General features: G+C 34.9%; 1 protein-coding gene across 5 annotated transcripts in view; it reads right to left on the bottom strand.

Annotated features, from left to right (window-relative positions):
• ARHGAP15 (Rho GTPase activating protein 15) overlaps nt 1-27,194 on the bottom strand; it is an 892,738-nt gene that overhangs the window by 317,886 nt on the left and 547,658 nt on the right. For all 5 annotated transcript variants that reach the window (XM_056793814.1, XM_007494120.3, XM_056793815.1 and 2 more), the window contains exon 9: nt 24,114-24,236. In XM_056793814.1, the coding sequence (XP_056649792.1) occupies nt 24,114-24,236 (123 nt within the window). The remainder of the gene's footprint in view (nt 1-24,113; nt 24,237-27,194) is intronic.

Genomic DNA, 27,194 nt, shown 5'->3' with positions numbered 1-27,194 from the left:
TGACAAAATGAATCCTTCTCTGTGCATGCTTGACCCTATTCCTTTCTGATTTTTCCAAAAGATTGCCCTTATTTGGCTCCATTCTCACTCTTCAATCTCTTCCTATTTTCAATGCTTGATACCTACTGAACCCATGAGTATGAATAGCTTGACAGTTCTTAATGTATATTTCCATCTTGTTTTCTAAAAAAACAGTTCACAACTCCTCTAGCAATGTAATATTAGGCCTGCTTCTCCATAATCCCAACAGCATTTAATTTAATAACTTTAACCCATGTGGTTCTCACTTAACATACATTACCAGAACATATTTAGCTAGATTGGTACGTACTTAGGCAGCAGACACAATATGTTGACAGGACCATACTCATTCTGAAACCAAGTCTTCCCAGTTTGGACATGCCCACTGTATTTTTTGTTCTAATGGTAGGACCTCTTAGGAATGCAGGATTACCTTCATTGTATGATGAGCATTAAAGCAAGGATTTGACAGAATATTTATGCTTTCCAAATCATTGTTGGCCTACCATATACTATGTTTGGATACACATAAGTATATGCTCAAGCTTAGATCTACTACTAACCTCATACACATGTATGGGGGCTCTCCACATATCTGTCACACTTAATTTATCTAAGATTCTATTCATCCCCTTAAATTCTTTCTTAATGACTTATTGGTTAGATTTATCTAATTCTGAGAAGGGAAAATTAAATTCCTCTGTTTTTATTTTGTTAACTCTGTCTATCTCTATTTTATTTGTTTTTTCCTTAAAAATCTGAATGCTGCAATATTTGGTACATATAGGCCCAATATTAATAATACTTCATTATCCTAGTAAACTCCACCCCCACTCCAGCACAATATAGTTATCCAGTTCATTCCTTCTCATTATTCCATTCTAATCCCAACTTGGTTAGATATCATGACTGCTACCACTGCCTTCTCTGGATCAGCTAAGGCATAGTATATTCTGTTCCATCCCCTCACCTTTACTCTTCACTCTACATATGTTACTCATTTTCAGTGTGTTTCTTGTAAACAACACATTTTCAGGTCCTGGTTTTTTATCCTTTCTGCTATCCATTTTCTTCCCATCAGTAAATTAATTCTATTTACATTAAAGGTCATACTTACTATGTGCATTTCTATCTGTTTTCCCCCCTCTCTGTTTGTTCCCCTCTTCCATTAGTTCCACAATATCTCTACTCAGAAATTCAATTTCTTTTGATCAAAACCTTTCCAATCCACATCCCTTCTCCCAAAGCCTCCCTTATCTTCTTCCTTTGTCCTCCTAGTTCTAAATTGTCCCTTCCTTCCAATGATCACTCTCTTATCCCTCCCCCCTTATTTTAAAAGTCTTACTCTATCCATCTTTCTCAAAATTCTCTTATCCCATTAGCTTACCCCCTACTTTTTGATATGTACTCTTCTATAGATATCTCTCTCTTCCCTCCCTTTTACTATCCCTTTTCCTCCTTTTTTAAAATCCTCCTCAAGCCTCAACCTGTAATTAACCTCAGGTGCTTCAACTAGAGTCCATGGGAAGCTCTACCATTGTAATTGCAAGCAGCCAGTCCTGTGGCAGCAACTTGGGATTTCACTCTCCTGAGAGTGACAACAGCTCATGGGTTCCCAGTCCCTCAGAAACCACACTCACTGGTACAGGATCCTCCCTCACTTTTTGTCACAGCCCAGGATATAGCAAGTATCCAGTCTGCCTTCCTCTCCATAATCCCTCATTCAATAGCAGTGGGGCTTGAACTCTTGTCCTTAGGGCTCAGCACATCCAGACTCCTCATTTTCCCTTCTTCAGTCACCAGCAGTGGGCCAACTGGTATCTCTAGAGCAGAGGCTGCTGTGGACATAGCTGCTCCTACGGTCCTCTGGCAAAGAATTCCCATTTATATCCACAAAGATGAAAGTTCTGGGGTTCAGCAATCTTTGGCCCTGGGATTACGTTGTTGGTTTCACTCTGTTTCTATGCTCCTGCTCCCAGGGGCTACAGCAACCCATCTAAGCCCAGGGAAGTCAGAAATCTTCCTCACTAGTTGTCCCAGTGTAAAAAATAGACTCGAATACAGGACTACAATCCCCACAAGCCTTTGCTCCACTTCCCCAAAATGCTTTGTAATCTCACGGGAATTCTGAGGTGGGCCGAGATGGAGGAAGGATTTAAGCTGGTGGCAAAGTTTTTTTTTTTCTCTTTTTTTGGACTTCCATTTTGGAGCAGAGGTGTCTCTCTTCCATGATGTGAGGTTATTTTGTCTAGGCCTCTGGCCTAGGCACATGTTTCTTACTTGTATATTCTTTAATACTTAATCCTTAATAAACCTCTAAAAATATAATACTCCTTGCAGAGAGAAACTAATTTCTACCTGCCTCAGTCTCCCCATATTCCTAAATTTTAACTGTTACACCAGGCAGTTCAACTTCACTCAGAACTCCTGTCTGTTTCTGCAGTTTTTACACTGATTTTGTGAAGTTATTTCTGGTTGTTTGTGCGTGTTATTAGGAGGGCAAGAAAGCTTCACACCTTAATCTGTCATCTTCCCCCAATGCATCTCTTATTGCCAAATCTTGTTTTTTCTCTGTAACTTTTCATATTATATCTAAATATATATATATATATATATATATATATATATACGTGTACACACATATGTGTATATATATATATATATGTATATATATACTTTTCTCTCCACTTATAGAACCATGGTCTTATTAAAAATTCTTTTCTCTTACTTAGACTATTGTAACTGCCTCTGACTCAACTGTCCCCTTTTTAGTTCATCTTCTACTCATTTGCCAAAGTGAGTTTTTAAAAGTATGTATCTGATCATGTCCTTCCCCTTTCAAGGACTGTCCATGGTAGCCTATTATGTAGTATCCAAAGCTCTTCATAATCTGCCCCCTACCTGCTTTTCCAATCTTCTTAGACTTTTTTGTCCTTTCTAAATTTATTCAGTCATGCAACACTGGTCTTGCATTTCTAAAAACAAGAACTTGCCATCTCTCATCTATATGCCTTTGTCCTCACTATATCCCTGTTACCATCCCTATTTAGTTTACCTGACTTCCTTATAGACTCTGCTCAAAGCTCACCTACTAGAAACCTTTCTCATTCACGTCAGCTGCTGATGTTTTATTTTCTGAGTATGTTTCTTCTACTCTTTAAATATATCTTTCATATCTATATTTAGTTGCCTACATGTTTTCTCTTGATCACATTATAAGGTCATCAACAGCAGGGACTATGTTTTGGCCTTTTTTAAATATGCCCAGCACTTAGCACAGTATCTGCTATATAGTAAGTACTTAACAAAGGCTGGTTAAATTCTTGACCAGGCAGATTGTACGATGATTATTATCCTCATCATGCAGATGAGGAAACTAAAATTATCTTTAGTTAGTGCTGGAATAAATTGTTAGTAAAGTAACCATAGTTCTCCATTTACTGTGATACCACCTTATAAAAAATTTTTAAATGTTCCTTTATTTTTTTAATTCTAATTTCCCCTTGAGTAAAGGGAAGATGGGGATTCTTTGAGGGACTATCTAGTAATTCTGTCAGGCAATATACATGCAGTAAAAGTTAAAATGAATAGACAACCAAAGATACTCTACTTTCTCTACCACAAACCATTTCAATTCAACATAAACAAATAAATACAATCTTGTCATTATCTTTGGCTCTTCTCTTTCCTTAAACTATATATATATATATATACATATATATATATATATAACACATATATATAATACACATATAAAGAGAGAGAATCAGTAACTAAACTTATTGATACTACTCTCACATTGCTTCTGATATTTACTTTCCATGTGAATGTCCTCATTTCATCATCTACAATATGAGAGGGTTGAGATGGCATTTGAAGTCCCTTCTGGGTCCATTTCTACCTTTCTATCAAAACTGCCACCATTCTTGTGTGGGATCTTATTTCAAATAATCTGTACTATTTCAATACCTTCATAATAATTATTTGGATCTAAACTCTCTCTCATCCCCAAACTAGCTGTGAAACCACTGCTAATGATCTTGTCCTCTGACTGCTTTAAAATGTTACTGGTTCCTTACAACCTACTGAGTGAAATTAAAAAAATATATATGTGTATATATGTATATACATATATATTTCCTATTCAAGGATCTTTAGTCACACCACAGTTTCAGATTTATATTACTCATCCATCTATGCATACCATGCTTGGAGACTAGGAGTGCTTTTTGCACCTCAAATTCAGTATAATGAAGGGACTAGGGGTTTTGGCTCTAGGACTAAAGAGACCATTACCTCCAACTCTCTACCATCTGTTATCATGAACCATGAAATCTCTTAGGGTCTTATGTCATAGACTTAAAGCTTAAAGAGAGCTTGGAGATCATCTACTCCAGCTCTTCCAGTTTTCAATTAATGAAAATGAGTCTTAGAAAGAGGAAACGACTTGTACTATGTACAGAAGGGTCTATATTCAACCCTAGATTATCTAACTAAAATTTAAGCATGCTTTCACCAAAGCCATTACAAACAGTGAAGGTATATCCAGGCACCTATTCTTTGCAAATACATCTTACTGTGGTCAGGTGAAAATAAGGCTGGTTAGACCCAAATGCCCTGGGAATCTGTATCAAATTAGTTTCAGTCTTCCCTCTTCACCTGGAGTATTTTCCCTAGTTCCCTTTGGTATTATTACATGAACTCCAATGAACAGATGTGAGTTTCTCTTCCAGGATGTTATCAGAATTTGGTACTTTCAAATGTACTTGGTTTTTCTCATACTTATTAGAATTCACAGAAAGAACCCATCTCATTGTGTGAGTTTATGGACATGTAGCTATAGAGAGAGCACATCAAAAATCTTAGTGGTATATTATATAGTTGGGGAGTATATTTTTTGACAAAGAATGAACTGAGTTCAGTTTTCTTTATTAGAGGTTTATGACTTCTTCCTTAGTTGGTAATTATGTAACTTTTTATGACCAAAAAAAAAAAAGCCAACTTGCTCTTACTTCCTCCTTCGACATCTTAATTGTTTCTCAAAAACACTGTGAGGTCCTGTCAAATTCTTTACATGATTTGGAATCTTCTCTGATACCAATTAATTTTTTTAAATTAAAAACTTGCATGCTTTAGGAGCCAGTACATTTAAGAAAAAGAGTTGTCAAACTTGGAAACAATAGGTTGTATGGTTATAAAGAGAATGTAACATATGAGGCAAGCCAGCAGATAATGAGGAGAGTGGCAACATCTCATCTGGAATTGAGGGGAAAAAAGACTGTTTGACAAGTGTTCAAGATGTGGTTCTTAAACCACCTACATTGTTTTCTGTCTGTATCTGGTTCTGTGATAGAAGTCCTAATTAAGAAGTTAGCAGAAGCCAGTCTTTTAGTTCCTGGATCAGTTTTCATCTTTCTTTCATGGTTTGGAGTTCCAAGTTCAGAAGGAAGATTTTGGAAATGATACATTCAAACCAGTGACTCTCATTGGTGTTTAACTTGGATAACATCTCATCTAAAATACCACACGTGTCTGATATGAATAAATAAGGAAATGATTTTCTTTAAATGGAAACTGACAACTGCTGAAAGGGAGTTATTTTTTTGTTCCTTTTTGTCCTAAGTAGTATTTCAGGGAATTACAGTTTATGAACATCCAGCTTTTTGCCCACCTACCAGAGAAATGTTCACATAAACAAAAGTATAACTTTCATGAGTATGACTATCAAGGAGAAATTAAGCTGGCTATTTATGAACTCTAAGTGTCCAAGTATATTTTTAATTAAAAAATTTAAGAAGGAATCAGATTGAAAACTCCAAAAGAAAGATATAACACATAAAACTGATCTCTTTTTTTTTTTTTAGTCAAGGCAGGGAATAGTAGTAGAGTACTATGTGTATGTAGATCTGAGAGTATTTTGAAAACTAGGCATTGGAAGCAAATAGGTTCCTGAAACACAAAATATATGCTTAGATGATGCTCCATTTGCCTTTTGTCCATCCAGGGACACCTAATCTATTCATTGCCCAACTGATTATTTTAAAAAACAAACAAAAATATGGTCAATATCTTTCTGTATGTCCTTCTATTTACCAAATTAATGTCATGACCTCCATTTTCATTAAACTGACATTAACAGGTATCAAAATTTGGCTAAGTACATTACTGATATGAATGCATGCTGCCTTAGCACAATTAATTTGATTTTCATAAGATTAATTATATGTATTGGATAGTTAGCTCAGACAAAGTATGCTGGCATGCCTATATTCTATCTATCTATCTATCGATTGATCGATCTGTCTATCATCTCTGTCTCTAATCTCTCTCTTTCTTTCTCTGTCTAACTATCTCAATCTGTAATTTCACACAGGAATATTTTTTAATTACAAGATAAAAGAATAGAGTCAGGTTGCCATTATAAAGTTGGGAAACAAGCATTTCTACCTTATAATATGAAGGAGAGAATATATATAAGTAAATTTTCTCTTTGATTTACTCCTGCAATTGAACTATCTGTGTTTTTTCTGCAAGCACCTATATTAAAATAAGAAAGTCACAATTTCTAATGCTTTTTTCATTTTTAAGTTTTGCTTTCAGTGGAAAAAAAAAGTTATCATTCCCCTTCCACACACTTTTTATTCTTTTATTCCACGTGTGGGAAGAAAGTATCCAGAACATGTTTTAAAATAATGAAAACAATAATAACTGTTCCCCAAAGAATAAGAAAGCAAAAGGAGGGCTTTGTTTGATTTATCTGTAATGGGGTACTTTGGAACTTCACTTTTTATGAGTTGAAAAAAGAGATGTACACCACACGTCTATCCTCCTATTATGACAGTTTATGTTTCCTATATAGCTTATTTAACTCAAATGCCTGGGAAATAGACACAATTACCACCTTATGGAATGCTACTTAACTTTAAATGCTCCCTGAAGAATAAAACCTACTTTATCTTCTCAAAGTTTATTTCAGTTTCTCAGAAATAATTCCCTCTCTAGACTCCTGAAATATTCTTGTTCATCATTTAAAATTTTAACCTAATGATTGTACAAAAATGACTATCAGAAAAAAAATCACATAGTAGAGACTGCTAACAAAAGCTTATACAAAAGGACTGCATACTATGCCCATATACAGCTTTAATCATTCACTCTTTCAGCTGTTATCAATTTAAAACCAATGAAACTCCCACACTGAGTCCATTTGAACAGTCAATTTTAATATCTTGGGGCATCTGTAGTTATTCTGAATTGGCTGCAAAAGCAGAACTAACAAGTTAAGCTCTAACCATAAGTCTACATCAGGCTGGTAAACCATACATCAAACAGAGACAGTTAGTCAATACTCCAGTATGAAAAACCAACAAGCATTTTTAAGAAGAACAATATATTCATAATATGCTTGGCAGTCTGGTTTGCATTGCTTCCTGGAGAGTGGTACATTTAACTTTGTAGTCAAGATGGTGGGCATGGTGAACTGACACAGCTCCTCATGCTGGTAGAAGAAAGAAACAATTCTGAGGAAAATTTGTCATTCAATTTGCAGGTCATATCTTAAATGAGAATAAAAGCCACAGGGAAATGTGCCTTTTATGAGAAAGAACTAACCTTCAAAGCTGACAGGAAATAGTCAAATTCACCTGATCTACTCTGTTATGGGCACATTGCTATACTCAGAGTCCAGCCAGAAGTCAATAAATAAAGTATAATCAAAGTAAGATTGAAGCATTTATTATACTTATCTCATAATTTCCAAATGTGAGAGATTTGAAGGGGATAAATGACATATAACTACTAGATCCCTCAAACTCTTTTATTTATCTTTATTAACATCAGAAAGAAAAAAAGCATGGGAGAGCAGAATCAAGAAGGCAGATTAGGGGCAGCCATGCCATTGAAACCCTTTCAATATTCCTCAACAAACTTTAAAATAATGTCTCAGATCAAATTTTGGGCAGCAGAGCCAACAATAGGACAGGATTAGACATTTTTCTGGTTGAAGAAAACTTAAAAAGGCAGTATAAGTCTGTCACACTGGGGTAGAGGCCTGTTGAATGTCCATACATACAGTATTGGCAATAGTGTCAGAATCAACAGTTTTGAGAGCTTTCAGCACAGAGACAATAAGGCGATTGGACCACTCATTAGATGGAGATTACAGGGGTTTCTTTGTTGGCATTGGGTACAGTTGGTGCTGCCTGGCAATTTTATTGAAAATACACAGGTCTTATTCACATTTTAAGGGTAGAGAGGAGCACTGATAGTCATTTACAAGGTAGCAGGGGCTCTGGTCACAGTTTCAAAGCAAAGAGGAGCCCTAAATCTTGCAACTTCAAGGGACAAGGGACCTTTCTGAACTTTTTCTTTTCTGGGGAAAGACCATAATACAGATTAGGGTGTGGTGACCAAACCTTGTCCCAGATTACAGCACCTCTGAAACAATGAAAATTATCAGATTCCCAAAACTAGCTTTGAAAACATCAGGACAAAATCAGCTGAATCTTGGGACAGTCTCTCCCCATCTCATAGAGAACAGTAACCAATTTAAACATAAAGAAAAAAGTAAAAAATATCCTGGAAAAATGAACAAACAACAATGAAAATAACAACAATAAAGAATTTATTGACCATAAAAAGATATTTTGTGACAGAGAAGACTAGACACAAATTCAGAAGAAGACAGGTGAAAAGTTACAAAAAAATCTTCAAAGAAAAGTGATAATTGGGCCCAAACCCAACAAAAATTACTGGAAGAGTTAAAGAAAGATAATTGTGGCAGAGAAAAAATGGGAAATAAGTGAGAATGATGCAAGAAAATTATGAAAAGAGAATTAACAGCTTAGTAAAAGAGGCATAAAATATTGAAGAAAATAGCTTTTTTTAAAAAATAGAATTGTTCAAAAAGTGGAAGAAGCACAAAAATTAACTGACAAGAAGAATTCTTTAAAAAGCAAAAATAGCCAAATGGAAAAGGAGGTACAAAAATTCACACACACACACACACACACAAAGCAGAATTGGACAAATGGAGAGGTAGAAAAACTTACTAAAGAAAATACTAACTTAAAATTTAGAATTGGGTAAATGGCAGCTAATGTACCATCAAGCAAAAAAAGTCAGAAGAATGAATATAAAAAGAAATGTGAAATATCTAAAGGGAAAAACAACTGAGGTGGAAAAAAGACCAAGGAGATTATAATTTGAGAATTACTGAACTATCTAAAAGCCAAGATTAAAAAAATTCTAGAAATCATATTTCAAAGAATTATTAAGGAAAACTTCCCTGATTTCTTAGATCGAGAGAATTAAATAGAAATCAAAAGAATCTACTAATTTCTTCCTGAAACAGATCTGAAAATGAAAATTCTCTCCCTCCCTTTTTCCTACCTCTTCCCCAATAAGGTTAGCAATTTGATATATGTTATACATGTGCAATTATTCAAAACATTTCCATATTACCAATGTTGCAAAATATAGAACAAAAATATTAAAATAAAAAAGTAAAACCATATGCTTCAATTTGTATTCATACTCTATAAGTTTTTTCTTTGTAGGCAGATAGAATTTTTCATGAGATGTCCTTCATAATTGTCTTGGATCTTTGTACTACTTAAAATATCAGTCATTCAAAGTCAACCATAGTACAATATTGCTGTTATAGTATGCAATGTTCTCCTGGTTCTGCTAATTTCACTTTCTATCAAGTTATGTAATTCTTCCCAGATTTAAAAAAAAAATCCTCCTCATCAATTCTTACGGCACAATAGTATTCTATCAAAATCATATACCACAACTTGTTTAGCCATTTCTCTCTAGAATGATTAGATTAATTTACAACTCCATCAACTATGCATTAGACTCTCAATTTTTCTCAAATCCTCTCCAAAATTTGTCATTTTTCTTTTCTGTCATATTAGCCAACCCGATGTGATACTTCAGAGTTGTTTTAATTTATATATATCTAATAAAGAATGATTTAGAGCATTTTATATGATTATAGATAGCTTTAATTTCTTCTTCTAAAAGCTACTTCTTTTATCCTTTGATCATTTTTTGAATCAAAGAATAACTTGTATTTGTCTAAATTTAGTTTAGTTCTCTACATAAGTGAGAAACAAGGCCTTTATCAAAGAAATTTGCTGCAAAATTATCCCTACCCTCCATTTTCATCTTCCCTTTCTAATTTTGATAGATTTGCTTTTTTGTATAAGAATTTTTGATGTAATCAAAATTATCCATTTTTACATCTATTATACTTTCTAACTCTTCTTTTGTTATAATTATTCCATTATCCAAAATCTCAGAGGTAAAATATTCCATGTTAACCTAATTTGCTTCTGATATCACCCTTTATGTCTAAATCATCTTACTATTTTGACTCTATGTATCTTGTGAATGTTGTTGTATACCTAGTTTTCTGCCAAATTGTTTTTCTAGTTTTCCCAGAAATTTTCATCAATGATTTCTTATCCCAAAGCATAAATATATTTGGGTTTGTCAAACACTAAATTATTATGGTATTTACTACTGTATTGTGTACTTACTCTATTCTTCTGATCCACTACTCAATTTCTTAGCCAACATCAGATGATTTTGATGATGATTGCTTCCTAAGTCAATGCTAAGCCACCTTTCTTCACATTTTTTCATTGATTCCTTTGATATTATTGATCTTTTGTTCTTCCAAATGAATTAGTGTTTTTTTTTTCTAGTTCTATAACATATTATTTTTGGTAATTTGATTGGTATGACACTGAGTAATTAAATGAACTTGGTAGAACTTTCTTTTCTATTGTATTGGCTCAGCCTATCCTTGAGCAATTAATATTTCTCCAAATGTTTAGATTTGACTTTATTTGTATGAAAAGTATTTTGTAATTGTATTCATTTAGTACCTGGTAAGTCTTGGCAGATAGAGCCTCAATTTTCTATTATCTGCAGTTATTTTAAGTTGATTTTCTCTTTCTTCTTAAGGGACTTGGTTGGTAACATATAGAAATACTGATGAATTATGAGGAATAATCTTATACCTTGCAACTTTGCTGAAGTTGTTACTTTTTTTCAACTACTTTTTTAGTTGATTCAGTATGATTCTTTATGTATACCACCATAATATAGTTTTGTTTCTTCATTGCCAGTTATAATACCTTCAATGACACACATAACTCCAAATGAATTTATAATTATTAATCATTAAAATGAATTTATTCACACAGAGAGAGAGGGTTTGGGTGGGTTGATTATGTTCATTAATCTCCAAAAAATGAAGGGGTGAGAAAGAAGGATTCACTGGGAAAATGGGGAAGGAAGGAGTAGAATGGGAATATTTATCATGTAAAAAAATAAAACTTTCATATGGAGAAGTGTGGAAAGGAAGATTAAAGCAAGTTCTGGACCTTCTGCCACTGAGTTGAAATAAACAGCAGGTGGAATGTTAGAGAGAAGAGATTGACAAGACTGATAATTGGTGTGGGAAAAGGTAACTGGGAGTGGCAGTAGGTCTTGTGACTAGCATTCTTGGCCCTGGAACTAGAAGGAGACCTAGCTCCCTGTCTCTGGATAGAAGTGGTTCTATTCCTGAATTTCCCAACTGTGTGCTTTCCCTGGATTCCTGTGATCCTGCCATCAACAAAAGGTCTTAAGGGAAGCAGTTTGAACTATAAGACTGGTCTTTAGGGGCATCAGCCTGAATAGACAGGCCCAACCAGCTCTGAATGTCAGAACTTTTCTCCATCTTGCTGTCTACTGCTAAGACTTTGAATTTAAGAACAGATTAGCATAGACAGGAATAAAGAAACCCTCCACCAGCCTGTGAGGCCTAGCCTCAATATAAAAACTGAGAGAGACTCAAACCTCATTTAGGGACATCCCTCTTCACTCTTTCCTGATACCCTCCCAATCCAACTTGTTATTAAAAGTTATCTTTATTTTAATATTGCAGTCAAATAAGAGGACTAACATTTCAGGGGACATAGAGGGAGCTGAACCTCAGGACAGCCATTCAACTATAAACTGTCCTAATTGGACCCCTGGTGGGTGACCTTGGTCTGGGGGACACTTGTCCCTCAGGAGGGTCCATGCTTACCTGCTCTAGGGAATCTTCCACATCAATCAATAGAGAAGATGTCCCCTCAGGCTATGATAAGTGACCCATTTCTCGGGAGCCCCAAATTTCAAAAATAGCCTCTCAGTAGGGGGTATCTCTCTCCTTTTAACTCACCGCCAGCCATATTACCTCTTTCCCTTTAATTCCTCCATTCCCTGCTACAAAACCTTCTGTATCGCCTATTTTTTCATTCCCCCATTTTCCCTATAAATATTACAGAAGAAAATGTTGCATGGGCAATGCTTGAATTTCACTGTCATTGGGAATTGGTTCAGAGGAAAGAATACATACACCCACAGGTACACACACACATATATACATATACTTACTAAGTTGTATAAAGAAATATAAATTTCTCAAAGCAGAAACAGGAGTAGAAAAGGATAAGAGAAAATGGATAGGGTATGATAAAAGGGAGAAGAAATTAAGAGTGGCCATGGTTAGAAGCAAAAAAAGCCTTCTAAAGAGGGACAGAATAAAGAAAGAGAGGGAGAGAGGAAGAAATAGAAGAAAATAAGTTGGAGGGAAATAAACACTTAATCATTATAGCTAAGAATGTGAATTGGATGTTCTCACCCATAAAATGAAGGCAGATAGAATGGATTAGAAAGCAGAAGGCAACAATATGTTGTTTAGGGGCCCAGGGGCAGAGCGAAGATAGTGAAGAAGGTATGCAGACTCATTTGATCTCTACCAAAATACCCTCCAAAAAACTATGAAATAATATCTCAAAAAAAAATTCTGTAGTGGCCACCCATAAAAAACTTAGAAGGCAGGTATAAGGGACCTAGTCTACCAAAGTCAAGGTGGGGCTCAGAAAAGCAGACCAAGGCAGGCCACACTGTGGCAAAGGGTCCTGGGTATAGCTGAAACAGAAGCAAAGACTTCTGGAACTCTCAGCCACAGACAATAAAGGGTATCATACAGCTGCTCAGATGGGGACTTCAAGGGTCCCTTTGCTGGCTCTGGGTACAAGATGCTTGTTGCATTGCCCATACACAGAACCTGGTAGCAGTCCTGGAGCAAGGTTTCATGGTGAGGAGGAGCACTAATATACTCCAGAGCTTTCAGCCAGAGGGGAGCAGGAGATACTGGTCACAGTTGCAAGGGGTAAAAGGGTACTTTTTGTTACTCACAGAACAGAGGACAGGCCAGGAAAGTATTAAACACAACTCTCCTTAGATCATACCACCTTGGGACAGCTAAAAGCAGATAAATTTTCCAGAGACAGCTCTAAAGGCAGCTGCAAAAAGAATTTGAAGCTTGGAAGAGTTCTCTCTTTACCACAGGTAAAGAGACCAACTTTAAAGGTTTTTTTTTTAATTAAAAGAAAAGAAAAAGACTGGAAAATGAGCAAACAACAAAATTAACATAAAAAGTTATTTTGGTGACAGAGAAGACAAAAACACAAACTCAGAAGGCAAAAAAGTCAATACCATTGCATCCACAACCTCCAGAATACATGCATTGCTCTCATACCCTAAAACAAATTAATATAGCAACTCCAGAAGAATTTTAAAAATCAAATAAGAGATTTAGAAGAAAAATTGGGAATACAAGTGAGAATGATACAAGAAAATTATGAAAAAAAGTCAACAGCTCTGTAAAGAAGGTAAAAAAGATAATCTGAAAAAATTAATACTTTGAAAGACAGAATAGGCTAATTGGTAAAAGAGGCACAAAATCTACCCAAGAGAAGTTCTCAAAAGGTAGAATTGGCCATATGGAAAAAGTTATACAAAAATGCACTGAGGAAAAGAGCTCTTAACAAAGTAGAATTGGCCAAATAGAAAAGGAATTACAAAAGCTCATTACAAAAGAAAATCATTCTGTAAAATTAAAATTGGCTAAGTGGGAGGTAATGACTCCATGAGATATCAAGAAACAATAAAAGTTAAAAGAATGAAAAAAACAGAAGAAAATGTGAAATATCTCATCGGAAAAACAACTGACTTGGAAAATAAATCCAGGAGAGATAATCTACAAGTTATTAGACTACTTGAAAGTCATGATCAAAAAAAGGCTTACACATAATGTTTCAAGAAATTATCAAGGGAAATTGCCCTGACATTTTAGAACCAGAGGGTAAAATAGAAATTGAAGAATCTACTATTCACCTTCTGAAAGAGATCCCAAAAGGATAATTCTAGTAATATTATAGCCAAATTCCAGGACACTCAAGTCAAGGAGAAAATCTTGCTTGCAACCAAAAAAGAAACAATTCACGTGGAGCCATATAATGACCTAAAATAGTCCCAAAGGACTCATGATAAAAAATGTCGTATGTATCCACAGAAAAAGAACTAAAAGAGTCTGAATCCAGACAAAACCAAACTTTTTTCACTTCCTAATTTTTTTAATTTGAATTTCTTCCCACAAAAGGATTAATATGGAAGAATATTTTACATGATTGCACATGTAAAATCTGTATGAGATTTCTTACCATTTCAAAGGGAAATTTCAGGGGAATTGGGAGGAAGGGCAGGAGGGAGAGAATTAGAGACTCAATATCCTTTGAAAAATGTTGAAACTGTGTTTACATATTAGTGGGGACAATAAAATTAAATTAAAAATTAAAAAAAATTTAAATTTAAAAAATGTTGTTTACAAGACACTTGAAACAGAAAGGTACATATAGGGTTAAAATAAATGACTAGAAAAAAGGTAGGGGTAGCAATTATGATGTCAAACAAAACAAAGCCAAAAAGAAACCTCATTAAAAAAAAGTAGGGTAAAAGAGAAAATAAAGTAATATCTGAAAAAGGCCTCATTTTTCAAATATATACTGAGTAAGAAACTGATTGAGATTAATGAAAATAAGAGCTATTCCCCAACTGATAAATGTTTGAAGGATATAAACCGGCAGTTTTCAGAAGAAATCAAAGCAATCTATAGTCATATAAATGCTCTGTTACTATTGATTAGGGAAAGACAAATTAAAGTAACTCTTAAGTATCACTTCACAGTTTTTAGAAATGACAAATGTTGGAAAGGATGAAGAAAAAATAAGTATACTAATGAATTGCTGGTTTGAGTAGTGAACAGGTCCAACCATTCTGGAGAACAGTTTGAATCTATGCCCAAAAAGCCATAAAACTGTGCATCCCCTTTAACCTATTAATACCACTACCTGGTCTGTATCACAAAGAGATCAAAGAGAAAAGACCTATCTGAAGAAAGATTTTTATAGTATCTCTTCTTGTGAAGGCAAAGAATTAGAAATTCAGGTGATGCTCATCAACTGAGAAATTACTGAACAAGCTCTAGCATATGTTTGTGATGCAATACTATTGTATCATGAGAATGAAAAAGGAGTGGTTTCAGAAAAAAAGATATGGCAAGCAAGACCAGTAAGAACTGATGCAAAGTGAAGTGAGAAGAGCCAGTAACAGTAATGTTGTAGTGATGATCAATTGTGAAAGACTTGACTACTCTGATTGATTCAGTGATCTGAGACAATTCCAAAGGATTCATGATGAAAAAATGCTATCCTCCTCTAAAGAGAGAACTGAAGAACTTGGAGTGAACACTGAGGCATAATTTTTTTGCTTGCTTTATTTTTTTTTTGCAATATGGCTAATATGGAAATATATTTTACATGATTTCACATGAATAATTGATATCCTTTTGCTTGCCTTTTCAATGGATGTGGCCAGGAAAGGGAGACTGAGAGAATTTGGGATTCAGAATTTAAAAAAGAAAAAAATATTTAAAATAAACAAATAATTAAACTATTATTAAAAAGGAAAAAAAAGTCAGAATTCATTGTTGAATAATCCTGTCCAAAGTTTGCAATCTGTTGCCTTAATACTTCCTGTGATACAATATAGCATTTTGGGCAATTGATATTTTCAAAATGCAAATCTAGGAAACATTTCTCTTCTTGCTTCAGTTTGACTAACTGTCAAATAACCAATTCTGACTGCATACATTTTAGGAGATATACCATTTGCTCCCTATGGGGAAAAATATCCAGAGATTAGAGACATCACTTGTAGAACGCAACTTCGTTTCCAATGAGATGGAAATTTATAGTAATGCTATATCTCTTCTATGGGTTCAAGTCAAAAGCAAGAGTACTGGAATCCTGAGCAAAATTTGAGGCCAAAATTAAAGAACACTGAGAAGCTATGTTTTTTTTTTCCTTACTCTCAGAAATTTATGAGACATTGTTAATTTATATTTGACTTGAATTAAAGATAGCTAGTGGCATGGATAATGCATGTTAATTTTTACTGATTGAAAGTCAAAATATGTTAAAGGTGGTGGAGAGGATTAGAAATTGGAATGGACCATAACTTAAAAGTTTAAGTGTAGAATTGCAAATGTTTATATTGATGTTGTGTTTATTGGAGCATTTAAAAATTTCAGGAGGCTGCTAGGTAGCTCAGTAGATTGAGAGACAGACTTAGGGATGGCAAGTCCTGGGTTCACATCTAGCCTCAGATACTTCGCTATGTGACCCTGGTCAAATCACTTGATCCCCATTGCATAACCCTTACTGTTCTTTTGCCTTGGAACCAGTCATCATTATTAATTCTAAAATGGAAAATAAAGGTTAAAAACATTCAGGTGAACTGGTATTTTGATGGGCTGGTACTGATTCTAACTAAGCTTTCTTATTCTCTCTGCCTGAAAGCCCAAGTCTGTTTGTTAATGATGAGAGAACCTCAGTTGCTTTCCTTGTAATGTACTATACTAGACAAAACATTTTATCCATCCAAATACTAGTTTGAATTCTCTTTTCGTAGATCACTAGGGAAATTTTACTTTCCCGTTCTCACAAGGAGCAGTCAGAGTACAAAAATGTGGAAATGGAAAAATTACAAGACAGGAAGTTAGAAGCTCACAGCTACTGAAGGTCCTGCTCAAAGGGTCTGGGGAGGCTCTGAAAAACCAAGAGCTAAACTAGAGCAACTCTGTAGGTACTTGTGATGCTAGCTTTAAGGTTCATAAGGGAACTAGTCAGTAAAAGAGCACCTGCTGAAGAACGACAGGGTGTCAATAACAAATCTTAAGCCAACTTTTTTTTAAGGAATTTTCTCGAGCCCTGACAAAAGCCCAATCTCTCTTTTCTCCTTTTCAGGTGGTCTCATATAGGAAAAAGTTGAAAATGTGATGAGAGAATGAAAATGAACATAGAGCACTTTTCCTGAGGGTAACAGCTCTCTTAATTGTGACACATGAAGGAAATGATGCATTAGCCTGACACTGGGCATCTGTATCACATTGAGAATATACCTCCAGAAGTACACTTGCTTTGGCAGGAGGAGAGAGGGTTAGTGCATTTCCCCTCTTTTTGTCATAGAAGTCATAGTGGGTGCACCATGTCCTCCATGAGGCACAATGTGGAAATTTAAAAACTCAGATCCTGAGCCTGTTTCTCAATTAACAGCTGTGGGTTACACCTACTAATTTTCTGGAAGTTGCTCAGGTTTGGAAATGGGAATCTTGGATGTCGAAACCTCATTTAGAGACTGGCACCAATGCCAGACTAGCACCTCTGGCAGGACAAGCCATAAAAAAGGGATTGAGCAACTGGAATTAGAATTTTCAAGATCTGTCATGGTTTGCATATTGTGAGAAAATCCCACAAAGACTTTTTAAGAGGCAGGGCTAATGTGCTGATGATAGGTCTAAGATGGAACATGGTGGCTAACTGTCATTATTGTTCCCTATCATATAAAAAAAAAAAGAAATATAATACAGGGATTTTATCTAAGTTCTGATATAGATTGGGATCTTTTTTTTGTGAGGCAATGTAAAAGAGTTTGAGCAATATGCTTTAAAAGGAAAGAAAGGAGGGGAATAAGAAGATATGATAACTTTGTTTTTTTAATTTTCTTAATATTAATCTTATAAAATGTAATGGGTCATCTGACTGAAAATCTGCCCATTACTCATGTTTCTTATAGATGCTAAAAATCAAATACTTGTGTGGTAGGGTGTCCCAAATGCATTATTACATGCTAACTCCTTTAAGGTAGGTGCCAACCCATAAGAAAATTATTTCATTTACTAGGGGAAAATACATTCATTGTCCTGGCTTCTTCATTGTCTTCTTTTTCTTTTCTTTTCTTTTGTTATCTGCTTCTCTCCTATTTCTATAGGCCTTCTTTTTCTTGTTGCTTTAATTTTATTTTACTTTTAACTTCTCAAAGGGCCTGAATTAATTTGTCCTGTGGATAGCGAGCTTTGAAATGATATGGGCATAACCTGCTACTTAGGTAACATTTCCTTCCAACTTTCTCCATCTTTCATTGTGACTGGTATTTTTTTTTATGGAATGAAACCAATTGGATGCTACTCTATTACTAACACATTTGCTCACCGGAGCCTTTAAATAACAGTAGCTAGATGTGGACCATAAATGCAAAGGAATCAGGAAGCTCAGAGGTCAGGATGAAGCTTAAGGTTGGCTATTAATTTTGGCCAATATTAAATCATGACATAACTCACATGTAAGGATCACAGTTCAATTATGAACCATAAAGTAGTTTTTTTAAAAAAGAGAGAAGATTTATAAGATATTTTTCAAGCACATTAGTGCATATTCTCAAAGTTGTGAGTGTTTCAGGCAGAAGACCCATAGCCCAGTATATAAATTCGAATACAATTATTTTCAGACTAAAGCTGATAAAGTGACAAAGCTGGGGCAGGCCTCTGCTCGGAGCTATATTGCACTTTTGCTCATATATATTTTACTTAAATTAACAATGTGACAAATAGGTTACACTGTCACACATCAGCTCTAACAAATTATTTTAAAAATACTTTCCTCTTACTCAATGATCCTCCTATATACATAGACATAAAAGAGGTGGAAAGTTTAAGGCTGACAATTTGCAATTACAATTTGAACTGCAATTCCCTCCTTTTCCCCTCCCTTACAAAAAAAAAGATATTTGACACACTTTACAAAAACACTATCATTTTAATGACATTAGTTTCTCATATGATGGAAACCTTAAACAATTAGTTGTATCTCTCTTGGTAATTACTTGGATGTCCAGACAATTAGATGACAAAATGCAAATAAGTGGGTGCACTTATAAAGAATAAAAAAAAATGACCTTGCACGAGTACTCCATGAGTCCCAATTTGATTCAGATTTGAGAATCCTGGGCATCCAAGTGTAAATCACATTTTGATGACTATAACAAAAAGGAGGAAAATACTCTCTTTCCCTACCAAAAAGAGACCAGATTCTACTGCTCTGATTTGAAAAAATTCTGGAGTGCCTGCATCAAAATCTCAACAAAAATTCATATGTGCTGGTTTGTAGGACCACCTTGATTATTAATTTGTTTTATAAGCTTAGATAAATTAATTGGTTCTTTTGTTGATTAGATTTGATGTATGTATCTAAACGGTATCATGTGATTTTTGTTGTCGTCATTTTTCAATCATATCTGACTCTCCATGACTCCATTAGATGTTTTCTTTGCGGAGATACTGGTTTGCCATTTCCTTCTGTGGTTCATTTTACAGAGGAATAACTGAGGCTTATAGGGTGAAGTGCTTTGCTCAGGTTCTCACCAGTAAGTGTCTGAGGCCAGATTTGAACTCATGAAGATGACTTTTCCTGACTATAGACTCAACATACTATCCTCTATGCCATTTGCCACCTATCTTCCCTATGATCCTTCTAGGTATATGATAAATCAAAGGGAGGACATAATAGTATTTTAATTTCTGCTAATCCTTGTTATGATTAAAATTCCCTATAGAAAGGATTTTAATTTATAATTATTTATTAAATAATAAAAAGTGGACTAAAGAAAGAAAAGGCATAAGCCATTTGTATCTGGCTCTTCCCTTTTAGCAGCCTCCTTCCTGAGCCAACAGTGCCAGTTCCAAGCCAGACCTTGTGTGTGCCAGAGTTCTCTTAGTCAGCCCTGAGCCAGATTGCACTGGTGCTGGCACCCTTCCACTCTTGAGAATCCAGGTGTGCCATTAACACACAGGTACACCAGTGCTCTCTTAGCCACCTCCTCTGTCCTCTATCCAAGGCAAGAAAGACTGCTTCCTTCCCACTCTTAATTTATGCTTTTTGTTATGTCCCTTTACAAATCCTCTGATTAGAGGTCTCAGACCTTACTCTGAACAAGTGACAGGTCTCTGGATACCAGGGATCACACTGAGCAAGAGATATGGTTCTTCTGGACTCCAGAAGTAATGAGACCTTGAGAATGGCTGTATTGTGCATGTCCACTCCTCTCTACTCCCCAGTCTTTTTTCAACCTCACTATCATAAAGGCTTGTTTACTGATAAACAAAAGTTTTGTTTCCATTCTTATTCAACAAGAGAGTAGGGGAAGAAGAAAATACCTTTCTTCAATCCCAAAATTTTCCCTTTAAAATCCAAAGGTTGTCTTAGGGTGCCAAAGAAAGGGGTACCCACTAGTTAAATTTCCATACTCCCATATTTCCATATTACCACAACTCTGGAAGGAATAAAGGTCCCCAATTGGGCAAGTCTTTACTTTTTGTGTACATGTGTTTATGCTATGGAAACTGTTTCTGAAATGATCTAATTTACTAAAATAGAAATGATAAGAACGTTGCCATTTTGATAATGTAAAGCTGAACTATAGTTTTCTATGTAGAATGTAATCTCCTTGAGAGTTGGGATTGTTTTTATATTTTAAATAGGATCACAGTGTCATTAGAAGCAATATTTAAATCAAAGGTGAATTAATCCATTTGAGCATGAGTAAATTTATATCCCATAAACCAAAATAAAGCTTTTCATGTAGGAGGTATTCATTGCTTATTAAATGGAACAGAATTTTTCCTATATTTTAGTAGAATCTTTTTCAGTGACTTCAGATATAGACTATGCCAGTTATGGTGAATCTTTTAGAGAACGAGTGCCCAAATTGCAACCCTCATTGTGCATGAGACCCAACCACCCCACTCCTTATCCCAGACAGGGTAGGGAGGAAATGTTGCCATTGTGCCTTCTAGGTGGAGGGATGGATCATGTAAGAAATGTCTTTAGGCAAGTGTAGAGATGGGGAGGAGAGCAGTCCCCTCTGGCACACTTCAGCCCATATGCTTAAAGGTTCACCACCATGGGGCTAGGTTGAAAAAATTCAAATATAGGTCCATGTACTGACACCCCCAAACATAAATCAGCACAAGAGGAATGTTAGGCACACAATTACAAAAAATCTAGGGGTATATTTTTAGTTAATTCTGACAATTAAAAAATTTTTAAAGGGTGAGATATTTAAACATTCCAGAATGGCCTCACCAAAAAAAACAAAAAAAAAACAACTAATCTAAAAACTAGGATTTTTCAATGGATATACATGAGGGATGCAAGTATCTATAATTAATTGAAAATAAATACTAAACAATAGTAACATTTTTGAAGAATAATGACAATAAAATAAATACCAAATAATGCAAACATTCTATAAGAATAATGACAATAAGACTAACATGAAATTTGCTAAAGACAAAAAGGAAAAGACAATAATGGTGGCCTTTACAAAAAGATATGTTGGGAGTTAGAGGAGGAAGAAAGGACAGGGGACTCCTCCCTGCAACATAAGGGAAGATAATGGAAAATAGATCAAAGGAAAAACTTGTGTCTGTCAGTCTGTCTCTCTTTTTCATCTTTTTACTCTTTACTGAGGTATATAATCTTTGGACTAGGAAAGACAAAGAAACAAAAAGACATAAAAAAAAATACCCCTCCTGCAGAATAGAGGTTAGCAGGAAGGCCTAAACTGGACATTGACCTACAATGTCATGGACCCCTCACCCCCAGTGCAGGCCATCAGCAAACTCCCTCTCCCCATTGTGCAGGCTGGCAGCAAGGTTACCCCTCTACCCCAGGCAAGCCCACACTGAGGCTTCACTTCAGGGCAAACCAGCAGTGAGGCCACATCTATCCAGCATCAGAATTCCAACCTGCACAAACTACCATGCCACTTGTATAAGGCAAGTAATCAGTAAGGCCCAACACGCAGAGCAGGCCAGCAGCAAGCCTCCCCACTTTGCTAGCAAACAATGAAGTCTCCCATTGTATAAGATAGTTGCTGAAGCATTCCAATGAATGAGCCAGCAGTGATGACCCCAAACTGGTGCAGGGCAGCAGCTGTATGACCCACAACTGTGGAAGGAAAGAATAAAGGCTCCAGCTGTGCAAGTCTGCACTGAAACCTCCTTACCAGTTTAAACCAGAAGCTAGATTCTGAGGATCACACAAGGAAGAAGCAAAACCTTGAGCCCCACAAAAAGAAGCTTAGGATAGTAACTTCTCCAACCCAGGAATAGAACTTTAATATACAGGGAAATCTTACTTAATAAATTGAAAAAAAATAGCAAAAAAGAACTTCTGGAAGAAGTAAACAAAAAGGACTTTAAAATCAAATAAGAGGGGCAAGCTCAGTGACTCAGTGCATTGAGCCAAGCCTAGAGATGGGAGATCCTGGATTCAAATCTTACCTCAGACACTTCCCAGCTGTGTGACCCTGGGCAAGTTACTTAAGCCCCATTGTCTAGCCATTACCACTCTTCTGCCTTGGAACCAATACACAGTATTGATTCTAAGACAGAAGATAAAGACTTTAAAAAATCAAATAGATTTAGAAGAAACATTGGAAAAAGAAATGAGAGTAATGCAAGAAAATCAAGAACATTTTTAAAATTTTGAATTTAACATGTTTTGTGTTTTAAAATCTGGATTATTACCTTTCACTCAGTTAAATAAAGGCATATATCTCAAATTTTGAGGGACAATTATATTTAAAACTAAGTGATAATTAAGAAATACAATTGTATTTTTAGACCAGAAACTGTATGAAGAAAAAATTCCACTGGTTATAACTAACAGAAGTTTGTGAAATTGACATTCCACGTAGATTTTCCATAATATTTTCCCTGTTAATGAGTCCTAATTTGGGGGGATGTTAAGGGTTAAAATTAAATTGAGCTATCAGATATTCAATTAACTCATTTGAATTTTCTGTGACATTCTATTGCATCAATATTAAAAGGGCATTCAGCAATGCAGTTACTACTTAGTTTTGACAAAAATTTGAGTTAATACTTTCTCAGAATTCTGATTGGATCTCAGCTCTCCTACTAAATCAAGACTTTTTGAACTCAATGTTAATCTTAAGGTTTTTTGGCCATGCATGAGGTTGGGTGGGTTTGAACTGATTATATGCTTATTTTTTTCAAAGTGGTCAGTTTAAGTACAGTAATATCTTTATGCTAAAAATAGTCCTTTGGCAAATCATTTTAAAGAACTTTATATGCAGTTGTTTTGGATATAAATTTAAATACACCATAGGTTAGATCATGTGTCCCTAAAAACAAAAGCAATAAAGTACAAAATTATAATCTAAGAATATAATATAATTCAATAAAGTAGTTGTGAGTATTGTCTCCCAGTATCACCATTTAAACAAAAAGCTTCATCTGTATTTAGGAACATATGAATGTTTGTTTTTGTTTAGTGTTTTAAGTCACTCTTTCATTGTCTCTCTCTCTTAGATGATCCAAAATACTCTACTTTGGGCTCAGCAAAGAGCAGTGAATGGCTAGGCAATTGGGGTTAAGTGACTTGTTCAGGGTCACATAGCAAGAAAGTGTCTAAGAATAGATGTGAACTCAAAGTCTTCCATCTCCAGACCTGGCTTTCAATCAGCTGAGCCATCTATCTGACCCATTCAATATCTTTTGCACCTTTTTCAAAAGGCTGTTGTTAGGATCCAATGTGACAACATGCATAAGACACTTTTTTATATATTATATTACAATTTTATGTATTAATGTTAAATGTCATCTTAACCCTCATTCTCATTACTATTAGTATTACTAATGACTTTATTACTAATGAATTAATACCGGAATATATGTAGTGTTATTTTACACAGGAGTAATTATGGCAAAGGTTCTAGGTGCAAAAAATACCTAACTATAATTCTTCTATCCATTATGTTAAAAGAAGATCCATCTGTACCTTTAATAAGTCCTTTTTCTTGTAGAGTTTTCAGAGAAGGTCGTCGAGTAATAAATTTCTTCAATCTGCTTTTGACTCTGCTTTTGTCGCTTGTATCAGAGACACTGTGCTGTAGTCTGAATACTGTAGATAAAAAAAGAAAGACTTTCAGTAAATCTCCCTTTTATTGTTATTATTTCATGCAAATACAAATTGAGAGCCTTAGTTATACCACAACTGCCTCCCTAAAGACCTTCTATATATAAGGTACAAATGTATGTGAAGTTTCCTCAAGGGCAAATACAGGTATCCCTTATACATCATGACTTCCCCCATCATGGGTCCAATATATCACAAGTCGACAAAGGAAATTAAATGGGAATTTTGGGTGAGCTTTGCAAAAGGCATAGATGACACACAAAGGCCAGTAGATAACAGGGAAAAAATTTAGACAACTCAGGAATGCATAAACTATATGAATGGTATTATATAATATCAACAATTGTCTTTTAATACCACAAATAGACCTTCTTTTTAACTGAAAACACCCTATAAATGAAAAGAAAAAAATTCAGATTTTTTTTTCCCTGTGTGAAGGGAGAGCCAAAATTTTTATGTGAATTTTTCAGATCATACAGGCACCATCTCTCCAACCTAAAGATTTGGAAGGCTTACCTGTAGTGATGATTTTGTATTCTAGAAGTGTGATATGAACAACATGTATAGTCACAATTACTTAGATAATTGAATTAATCACTTTGCTTTGGGATACATTGTCAGGATAAAAGGAATATCCTTTGCCTCAAAAGTTGTTCACTTTTTTGTTTCAGATTCTTGGAAGTCTGGTTAAGGCTATGCCCTCCTAAGAATAATATTTTAAATGCATAAAATAAAATAGGTAAAGTTTTAATTACTTATCTGTATATATACATATACATACATATATAGTATCTGTGATCTCAGTGTGTTATAAGTGGTCTCTTTTTCAAACTGGTTTATATATAAACTGTAATTACTTATCTATGCCTATATTGTATCTCTACCAACCCTTCTATAATAGTAGAATATGTGCTCCTTGGGAGCAGAGATTTTTAAGTTATTTTATTCCTACCATCTATTGCACTACCTAGCACAACATAATTAATAAACATTTTTGCATTGATATAAGATATAAAAACAAAACAGCATGAAAATGTTGGGATGAAATTTTATGGGTAATTACTGAGTACACCTAACTGTATATTCAAAATGATTTTCAGATTACATAGAATTTAGCTAATTTAAGCATCTTTTGTGGTCCAAAATACACATATAATTTCCCCAATGCTCTGTCCAATTTTAGAGTAAGTTTCCTCCTAAGCTGAGAAATTCACTAGGACTGAAAACCCCAGTTGAGTGAATGCTTTCATTGTTTTTTTTTAAATATAGATAGTTTGAACTTGGGAAATAAATTAGAAATATCTGATGTTTGTGAAATAACATGTATCTACAATTGTTGGATGTAACTAAAACATTCCGTTATTACTTGTTACTCAGACAATTACTTATGACCCCCTTTTACAGATCAGAGCATTCCCTTCACACCATTTACCCTACAGGCCAGATATATTTTTATGAAGCAACATTGTGTCTTTTAATCCCAAGGCCCAGGAGAAAGAACCAAACGAAGATACAGTTGCCTGGGGTAGGACTCTACTTGAGACAGAAATTTTTATCAATGAATTGGAGTAAAGGCTTTCTTTTCAAATTTGTGTGGAACAAGTATCTAGAGAATCTATCGGATTAAAGAATCAGCTCTCAAAAAGATCTGGAATGCCTAGAACAGTTGCTTGAAAGATCACAATGATAGTGATTAGATAAATTAGATAAATTCTGACATTTATTTTATTTTCTTAATCCCTTACTTTCTGTCTCATAATTTATACTATATTAAGTATCATTTCCAGGCAGGAAAACAGTAAGGTCTAGGTGATTTGAGTTCAGTGCGGTCAAATTTGAACCATTTTGTCTTCAAGTCTAGCTCTCTAGTCACTGAGCCACCTAGCTGCCTCTGACATTTATTTTTAAAAATAAAATTAATAGCTACAAGCTGTGGGAGTCATGACTAAATGGTACTATGTATGAAGAACATCTGAGATTTATAGTAGACTATCAAATTCATATGGGCCAGTATTATGGTATGATTTTTATGAAATAATAAGGGAAGAAGATATAGAATTGCGCCATTCTGCCTTGGTCAGACTCCATCTGGAATTGTACACTCTTTAAGACATTATATTTTAGGGAGGACATTGATCAGGTAGAGAATTTATTTACTTAGAGGGCAGGGGGCAGGGTTAAGAAAGCTTTAAAAAAATAAAAATTCCCAACAATTAGAGCTATCCCAAACTAGAACAGGTTGGCACAAGAAGTACTGGGATCTTCTTATTGGTGGTCTTCAAGCAAAGGTCAGATAACCTTATATTGAGTAAATTGCAGAGTTGTTATTATTTTTTTTTCTGGAGAGATACAAATTATAGGTTGGAATGGAAGATAACTGAGTCCTTTACATCTTGAAAACTGTGAATCTGTATTCACTATTAAAATATCTGCTGCAAGTAAATGTAGATACATTTTGTTTTCAATAGCAACTTTCAAGTCCTTGGAGAATCTCATAGTTGAAAGCTCATGTAACCCATCCTTTAGATGAATCAGAATCTATTTCATGGAGTGGACATTCCCTTTAAGTTGTCATCTAAGAAAATTTCCAGTAATGAGGCTCGATTACCAGCCTAGTCAGTCCATACACATTTGGACAGCTCCACTTGTTGGGAAGTTTTTCTTTATGTGAGCCTAAATCTTCTCTACAATTCTTAATTTTTCCTCTTTTCTCTCTTCATTGTCCCTAGTTCTGTACATGAGCCGAGAAGAGCAAAGAAAATCCTCTTTTATATCAGACCACCTCAAATACTTGAAAATTGCTATCATGCCCCATTTGTTTCCCTTTAAATCTTTTTTTCCCCCAAGTTAAACACTACCAGTTTCTTAAATACTACCTCTCCACATATGTTGTGTCTGGTCCTCTAACTATCCTTCTTATTACTCTGCATAAAAAGTCCTTCT

The sequence above is a fragment of the Monodelphis domestica genome, chromosome 4 (genome assembly GCF_027887165.1).
Source record: "Monodelphis domestica isolate mMonDom1 chromosome 4, mMonDom1.pri, whole genome shotgun sequence".
In the NCBI taxonomy this organism is placed as follows: domain Eukaryota; kingdom Metazoa; phylum Chordata; class Mammalia; order Didelphimorphia; family Didelphidae; genus Monodelphis; species Monodelphis domestica.
The sequence above is the reverse complement of the archived record's forward strand: the minus strand, read 5'-3'. Positions and strand labels throughout refer to the sequence as shown.